We start from the raw sequence: 8,411 nt of genomic DNA, 5'->3' as shown, positions 1-8,411 counted from the left end.
AAACATTATTATAGTTTTTTTTAATTAAATATAAACTTTTTTTTTTTTTTTTTTTTTTTTTGCATTATTTGAGGTGTGAAAGCACGGCAACTTTTTTGTTATTTTGACCATTTCTCATTTTCTGCTAATAAATACTACATTTTTACTTGGAATGTCATGGACATGTCAGTAGTTCATAGAATAAAAGAACAATGTTCATTTTACTCAAACATAAACCTATAAAGAGTCAAATCAGAGAAACTGATCATTTTAAGTGGTGGCTTAATTATTTCCAGAGCTGTATATGCATAACATTTGTAATTTTGAGTAGAGGATATAAATCTTTCATTCTTTACACACCTTCCAGAAAAGCAGACATTTTTGTACTTTTACATGTTTATTTACACAAACTTTGCGAGCATAAAACTTCTATAAATCTGTACAAGAAGCATTTACCGGTAAATGTTTCCCAGTGAAAGAAATGCAGACATAAAGCCTCACATCGAAAAGAAGAAACTTTTCTGTGAGGAAACTGTCCAGACCTGTAAAACAAGTAAATAAAAAAAAAAAAAAGGATAGTGACGCCGGAGCTAAATTTAAATACTAAAGCTCGTCTGGGCCGTACTGCAGGGGTTCACATGAGGACGCATTTCTCCTCCGCAGTCTGCCGGAGCTCGCTCACTCTGCTCTGGGCCTTGGTTTTCAGTTCGTCCAGGTCCATGTTTTGCAGCTTGTGGAGGAATGAATCGTTGGTCTCCTCCTCCTCCTCATCTTCATCTACCATTTTGGCCAGTTCCTCCGGCAGGTCAACGTCGTCTCCGGCCATCTGAATCATGGCGCCGTCGAGAGCGCTCTGATCAAAAAGGCAGCAAAAAATGGCAGCTGAATGATTGAGTTGTAATTTAAAATGTTTTGCACATCAAAGCACATTTTACATACACTTATAAATACAGTTTAATCTGAAGGTGACATATTTTCCATAAAAAAACAAGATATTTTCTTCACACACTAACATTAAGTTCACTTAAACGTACTAAAACTATTTCTATTAGCTTAATGATGAGAATCAATTGTTTTGAAAACTGCTTTTTACTTTCTTTAAGTTTAAAGTTTACATAACCCCCTCAGTGTTTAGTAGTTTTACCCATTTAAACTTTGTATCAAATATTTGCTGTAATTTTTACTTCTCTCTCGTTGTGACATGCAACCTCAGCTTGAGGGATTCCTGCATATTGATGTAGTTGGCTGGGTTTGCTCAGATAGAAAACATTTTTCTCTTCTTTTTACCGATTTGAATAATAAAATGAACTTGACTTTGCTTGACATGCAAAAAGTTTCAAATCTGTAACGTTTTGCTACAAGGCAACATTGCTAACAAATGCACTGCCCTGCAATGTGCAATAAATGCTAGACTTCATGAAAATGAAGGAAACATTTGCAGAATTAAATTGGAAATGCAAAAACCTCCAACAGCCTCCATAGAGGTGAGGATCAACTCACCTCTATGGAGGCTAAATTTATTTTCAGAGTCAAACCTTTCCACAATATATTCTGTTTATTTTGTTTATTTATTAGATTTTCCTCCCTTTATCATCTCAAGTTGTGATGTTTGGCTTTGTTTCTTATTCAAGAAATGTTTAATCCAAATGTGTGTATTGTATTTTCTTTAATGGAGGGCAGGTGTGTTTAATTTCTTTTTGTAAACTGAATCTGACATTTAAAATTAAAAACTTTTACTTTTAAAGCTTTTCCTGCCAATCAGAGTCAGTATGGCCCCCAGACAGCTCCCAAACTTCACAAGATGTCTTAGTTTGGCATAAATAAAGAGAGAGTAAGTCATAATTTTTTTAGTATTTTTTATTTGAAACAATGCATTCAGATGTTAATAATCAAACAGATAGAGAGTGATTAGAGCTCCTTACATCCGGTAGTCGGTATTTATCTCTGAGTGCGACTCTCAGGTTTGCCCTCTCAGCCTTTTTTGTTGCAAAGTCTTGGTCTCGTTGAATCCTGCAGAACAGAAACACGACAGATAAGACAGAAAGCAGCTAAAGAACAAACTCTTGACTCATAAAAATAACATCAACGTACACACTTAAGTCTTTTTATTTGTATTTCTTTACAGTGTTTCCTGTTACACAGCTCATTGTGACTGCTATAAATCCATAGCTGACCTTCTCAGGAGCTGACATCCAAACATTGAAATGTTTTGCAGGTATTGCAGCAGAGGGGCGAATTAAAAGGTTAATGGGTTGACAAAGCAGGTGGCGAGGAGCAAAGCCTTTCTTTGTAAAGCGGTATCTCAGCACCAGCAGCATTACCACATGATAATAATGTTTGTGTTGAGGAAAGAGCAGCCCGCTCACTTCCTATCCGAGTTCATGTTCTGGTTCTGGGTACAAGAGGTTCACGTTTTTCCCCATTCCTCCCTGAAAAAGTCCCCAGTTCAGTGAGATTGGATGAAGTGGATATATTTCCATCAGTTTTTAGGTTTTTATGGGAATTCAGGTGGAAAGTAGCATTTTGCTAAATCTGATGCATGGTACGTTCATTAATTTGCTGTTTGATTAGAGTTTGTGCCGCTTCAAGACATAAATATGCTTTGATTGTATCCGTTTTACTGCATCCCTGGCTGCATGTTTGTGCTTGTTGTTCCTCCATCTGAGCCTCCAGGCTTTCGCAGACACTAACAGGTTTCTTTTTCAGGTTCAACGATTCTCCTATCAACTTTGACCAGCTTCTGTTTAGGTCAGGTGAGCTCATCAGGACGGCCAGCTCTGTCCTGGGATGCCCCCTGGACCCAGAGCAGGAGGTGGGAGGCAGCAGGACTCTGGCTAAAATAGCATAATTGTTGGACAACATCTCCCATCCCATGCATGAAGCTGCTGCAGAACTGGAGAGCTCCTTCACTGACAGACTGCTGCATCCTGAGTGCACAAAGAAGCATCATCACAGATCCTTTCTTCCAGCTGTTAAGACTGCATAACTTTATAATTGGGTGTTTGCATCACTGCTGGCTTTTGCACAGATTTTACTTCTCATCTGTTGTAAGTCAGGGGTGTCAAACTCTTTTGTTTTGGACCAAATCAAGATGATAAATGCTTTTAAAGAGCCAGTTGTGCCAGATTGTATTGATAAAACTTGTTCACAAACTGCTAAAATATCAATGAATCCTTAAAATTATATATTATTGAACATCTTTTCATTTCCTCCAGGATTCATTATTTTTTTTGTGAGCTTTTGCAGTAAAAATCAAAGAGTTTGTGGCACTAATTTGGAAAGATTTGCGCTTATTTATGACTGTAAATGTGACTTTTTCTTACTCGCTGTATAGATCATGGACTATAATCTGACATCAGTTAAGGCTGAGGCAGCTGTTTAGTGCAAGTAAGAAATTTTTTGACAATTTTTGAGAAAAAATTGCAGTAAATTCCCAATTATGCACATTCCTGATCTTCTAATGACTTTTTCCTCAACAGCAGATATTTCCTCCCACACTTTTAAAAACTCCATATTTGTGGAGTTTTCTGCTAAATGTCTTGAGTTTCCTCAGGTTTCTAAACTGATTTGTGTTTTTGTTACTTGAACTGTCAGTTTAGATGGTCATGTTTTGTAACCGTGCCAAACTCTATATATGTTTTGATTAATCCACTGAAAAAAGCTGAATAAGTTCTGGAAATGTTGGGATATTGTTTTAAGTTTCTCCACGACTTTATCCTGAACCTGTCTGTGTTTCTTGATTTTTTATTTTTTTTGTTCTTAGAGAAAAAAACTTGTTTGGTTTTGGATTTATTCTATTGTACCACGATACATGACTGACCAAACAATGATTATAATTCATGTTTCAGTGTCGGTCAGTCTGTTCTGATATCTGTCTGATATATTTTCCTGGCTTTATATGTTGCTTTAAAATGGTAAAAAATTATGAAAGGGGGTTTAATGGTACCATAACAAAAGTGGAAACAAATTTTCCACTTCTCTGTCTAATCCTGGAGGGTCTATTTAAACTTTCATATAAAGTAAATCCTTTTTTCTTTTTCTCCAAAAAAGGAAATCTCAATCAACATTTTACAAAGAAGCCTCAAAAACAAAATTTCCTCCACAGACAAGAACAATTGTTTTCCCCTTAAAATAAACTTTAAATAGGATTGCCAACAATATTTTGTGACAAAATACAACTTTGGATCTTCAGACAACGTATAGTTTATAGTTCAAGATCGGTTTTATATGCATGTTTACTTTTAAATTTTTGTGGCACTACTGACTTTTATGTAACAGTAGTTACATAAAACTACTGTTACATAAATCTGTAAAGATTACTGTTACAGTATCAAGGACTAATCTTGATACTAATCGCTCTGTAAAATCTTCACTCCACATGGTTGAAACTTTTTAAATTATTCCTCTGACTGTAGACAAGTTTTAACTACAGACTTATAAAAATAAACACTTGTCTGCCTAACTTGAGGTTCTCATTCTCTTGTATTTCATTTTTTGAATAGTGGAAACTAGAAACGGTCATCTATTCTTAAGAATTAAAGAATTACAAATGTAAATGTTTTCAACTTTAAAAATTCTGCAAATGCAATTCAGGGATTGGCAATGATTGTGGTACTGGGGGGTTTCAATAAGAATAATTTATGTAATGTGGATTTTTTTTTACACCATTAAATAAATAAACTCTAAAGGTTTGATTGTGCTGCAATGAAAAATGATCCTCTCTAAAGGATTTTTACACATTTTGTCAATAAACAGCCAGTTTGATGGATAATGTATCTAATCAGTTTCTTTCTCCAGTTCTTGTGTGATTTGGGGATTTTTGACTGCAGCCTTAAAACACCTTAAGCGTTTGTCCTTTTTAAAACCAAGCTGGGGTGCAAAGTGCTTCACAGTGCGACTCGGCTGTTTATAATCCAGGCGGACATGAACTGACCTCCTGAATCCTGATTTGCGTCTCTGGAGTCTCTGAGCTGACGTCATTTGTGTTATTAGCCCAATTCTGCAATAATGTCATTATCAGTGTTATATGTCAGTTTCCATGTTGCTAGATTTACCCTGTGTCTATTTAAGGGTGGTCCTCCTAACCCTGCTTTAATAAGATTAGCTTCCTCAAGAGCTGCAGCTCGGCATAAATCCTCAGTTGCTTAATGTCTCGGTCAGGATTGTCCTCTCACCTCGCACGTCTCTGCCGCCAGGACAGTGTCCGCTCTTTCTCGGACACAGTTTTGGAGCAGACACTGAAGGTCACAGGAGGTTCAGCAGATAAACTGAAACCAACTTTAAGCCTCCAAAAAGTCTATCTAGTATTAAAACCTGTCAAAGATTTCTTAGTAGAACAAAAGATTTGCAATAAATGCAGCTTTCTTTCAAATACTGTTTGACTGCTGGCTGGTGTTTACAAAGCAGAAATGAGGAAAACTTGATATTTTTCCAGTATGCTGAAACTGTTTCCACTGTGTGTGATATATTTAGGTATATTTGTTGTTTAAACTATAAAACACCGTTTTAAGTCTTTTTAGAGGGCGTTTCATGCATATGTGGATTTTAGCTATTTGTCCCTAAGCGCACGAATATAGGGTTCACTGTAAAAACACTAAATCTTACCAAGTATTTCTGACATAGTTTCTACTGGAAATATCTTTGTACACTTGAAATAAGACAAACTAACTTACAAATAACTTTTTAGCAAGATATAGGAGCTTGTTTTGAGGAAATATTGAGGAAAAAGTGCTAGTTCCATTAGCAGATTATTTGACTTTTAACGAGACATTTTCCCATGTTACTTATAAGTTAATTATACTGCCAATGAAACTATCACTTTTTCATCAATACTAAGGAATTATTTACTTGAAATAAGCCTCCATTTCTTGCTAAAAAGTTACTTGTAAGTTATTTTGTCTTATTTCAAGTGCACTAAGATATTTGCACTAGAAACGAGTCTAAAAATACTCTGTAAGATTTTGTTGTTGCAGAGAAACCAATAAAGGTCAGAGATGGTGTAAGATGTCCTGCGGGATAACGCTTTTTTAAATTTGCAGAGAAAGTCAGATAAGCATAAAAAAAACGACTGGAGCACATAAAAAGGGACACAGTGACCAGAAACTCATTTCTTCTGTTGATTAATTAGCTATCATCCAGGATGAATACATTTTGTGGATGACATTTACAATAAAACCCAGGCTAGTGATTAAAAAGCAAAAAAGAAAAAGAAAAAAAAAAAGAAAAATATATTTAATTAATGCTTTTTTTGTGAGGACAAAAGGGTAAATCACTTCTGACTTTCTCATTGGCAACGAGATCTTCATTACAAGTTGCTTTCACCTAATTGGAGGAAACAAAGAGTTCAGCGCCAAATGAGAACGTAAGGTGATTAAATAATTATTGTTTTAAAGGGCCCTGGCTAAGAGATGTGTTTAATGGTGGTTTCTGTCCTGACAGGTTGTTACACACAAGCTTAATCTGCTTCTCTGTCTAATTTGAGCCTCGAGGAAATAAACCCCTACCTAAAGCTACCCGGTAAACCCGGCCCACATCCATTGATGTCATACGTGCATCACAAGTGGCCTGGAGACACAGTTTTAAAAAGAACAGACCTCACCTGCTGAAAGGGCATTTAAGGTCAGACAGTCATTGAGAAAAATAAACCTATTCCTTCATTTAAACAACATAACACAAGGTAGTAAACTTTAGTTAACTAAAACGAGTCCAAAACGAGTTGAAAAGTGCTCACTACTCTGACAAGCCCTGAAAGTTTTAGTTTTATTAAGCCAGGTTTACCTTTACATTAATAGTTTCATTCGGCATTTTGTAGTAAATTAATGAGATTGTGTTTAATTAATGAGGGTAACGTTGTCCTGGCAACTGGCTTCTCGCTAAGACGAGCTTGAAGAGCCGCAAAACGACCCGTGGAAAAAAATCAATGTTCAGTTGGGTGAAATGATGAAAATGAAATGTTTATGGATAACACTAAAACACGTTGAAGCTTCTTCAAATGGAGAAAGAAGATTTCTGAGCAAAATGGAAGCTGGACATTGTGGAGCGCGTTTTGTTTTTTTTTCATTAAAAGCTCTCCAGTCAAAGCCCTCCGTTTTTCTGTCGCCGACCCTCCATAGTAATCTATAATTTTGTGGCTTTAGAATGTTTCGTCTTTTTTATTGCACGTTTTTATAAAGAGGATATACACTCCTGACTATTTACCTTAAGGTAATACAGTAAGGAGGTGCATGCATATAGCATATAAAGGTATGTACTTTTTGTATTCAGATGTGTTCAGTTTCCACAGACAGATGTAAGAATTGAACTAAATCTTTCCCACATGGTAACATCACTCAGCGGAAACTAAATGCTCTGAATCCATGCAGTAAAATTCCTTCGTTGTTATTAGCGATCAGCCTTTCCTCTAATTTTATTTGAGACAAAGAAGAAGCTTCTTTTATGTTGTTTTAAGACAATCTGTTTGAATTTTTCTGACTTGTCAGTCAGCTGAGAAAAGACTCTAATTGTATTTTACATTAAGAATGTTGCTATTTGACATTTTTGTTTAACTAAGTCAAGACAGCATTTCCTCCTGGGGAATCCACTGTTAGTTTTTGTGTTGTCAAGATTTGTAACATCATATTGGTAATAAAATGTTATTTTTTTACTCACTTTTCTTCCACCAGCTGCTTCTGGTATTCCTCAAACTCCTCCCTGGACATGCCTTTGGACTCGGCTGTTTCTTTTCCATCTGCTCCGGCTTTGCTGCCACCTTCGCCACCTCCATCAGCAAAACTCTTCAGCTTACTGCCCACCATTTGATTCATGAGAAATGCCATAGCTTAAAAAAAAACCCGAGTCTGACTCGGTATGACTTGTAAAAAAGGACAAATATTTGACAAATTTATTTAATGTTTTCAAATTTATCTTGTAGAGTTCCTCAGAGTACAAACATCCCAATTTGAAAGCTTGCCTATAGTGTGCCATAATGATTAGAGTGTATCAATAACTTGTGGCTGGAGTAAAACCGCTAAAGAGCTTAGCTCATAATCGACAGGCTTCAGACAATGAAGAGTATTTACCTTGTCAACAAGACGCAGCAGAGCAGGACAGCAGCTCTGCATGTTGTGGTTTTCATGTCTAAACCAGCACAAATCTTATACATGTTGCAACGCGTTAAAGTGATTATTAATCAGTAATTTTGTGATTACATTTCTCTATCACACCGATGTCAAACTCGAGGCCCGGGGGCCAAATCTGGACCACTGTGGCTTTTTATATGGCCCCTTAAACTCCAAATCACATCAATAAGTCCCTCCAGTTTTTCACAAATCCGCAAAATTCATGCAGAATCCACACAAAGTCAACAGACCCCCACAATTTTTTCTGATTTTCACAGCAAATTTTTCTCAGAAGTCAAAAAAGAAGGGACTGCTGCCTCAGGCTTAGTTGATGTC

General features: G+C 36.2%; 1 protein-coding gene across 1 annotated transcript; it reads right to left on the bottom strand.

Annotated features, from left to right (window-relative positions):
* Positions 1 to 288: 288 nt before the first annotated feature.
* On the bottom strand, positions 289 to 7,994 carry cplx4c (complexin 4c). Its single transcript, XM_015017176.1, has 3 exons — positions 7,627 to 7,994; positions 1,902 to 1,989; positions 289 to 832 (listed from the first exon to the last, which is right to left on the bottom strand). Exons 1-3 carry the CDS (start codon positions 7,791 to 7,793, stop codon positions 614 to 616), a joined length of 474 nt encoding a protein of 157 aa, XP_014872662.1. The 5' UTR covers positions 7,794 to 7,994; the 3' UTR covers positions 289 to 613.
* Between the last annotated feature and the right edge of the window lie 417 nt (positions 7,995 to 8,411).

Source organism: Poecilia latipinna, unplaced genomic scaffold (genome assembly GCF_001443285.1).
Source record: "Poecilia latipinna isolate Pla-1442-1.1 unplaced genomic scaffold, P_latipinna-1.0 Scaffold75, whole genome shotgun sequence".
NCBI classification, from domain to species: Eukaryota; Metazoa; Chordata; class Actinopteri; order Cyprinodontiformes; family Poeciliidae; genus Poecilia; species Poecilia latipinna.
This window is presented reverse-complemented; position numbering and strand designations above follow the sequence as displayed.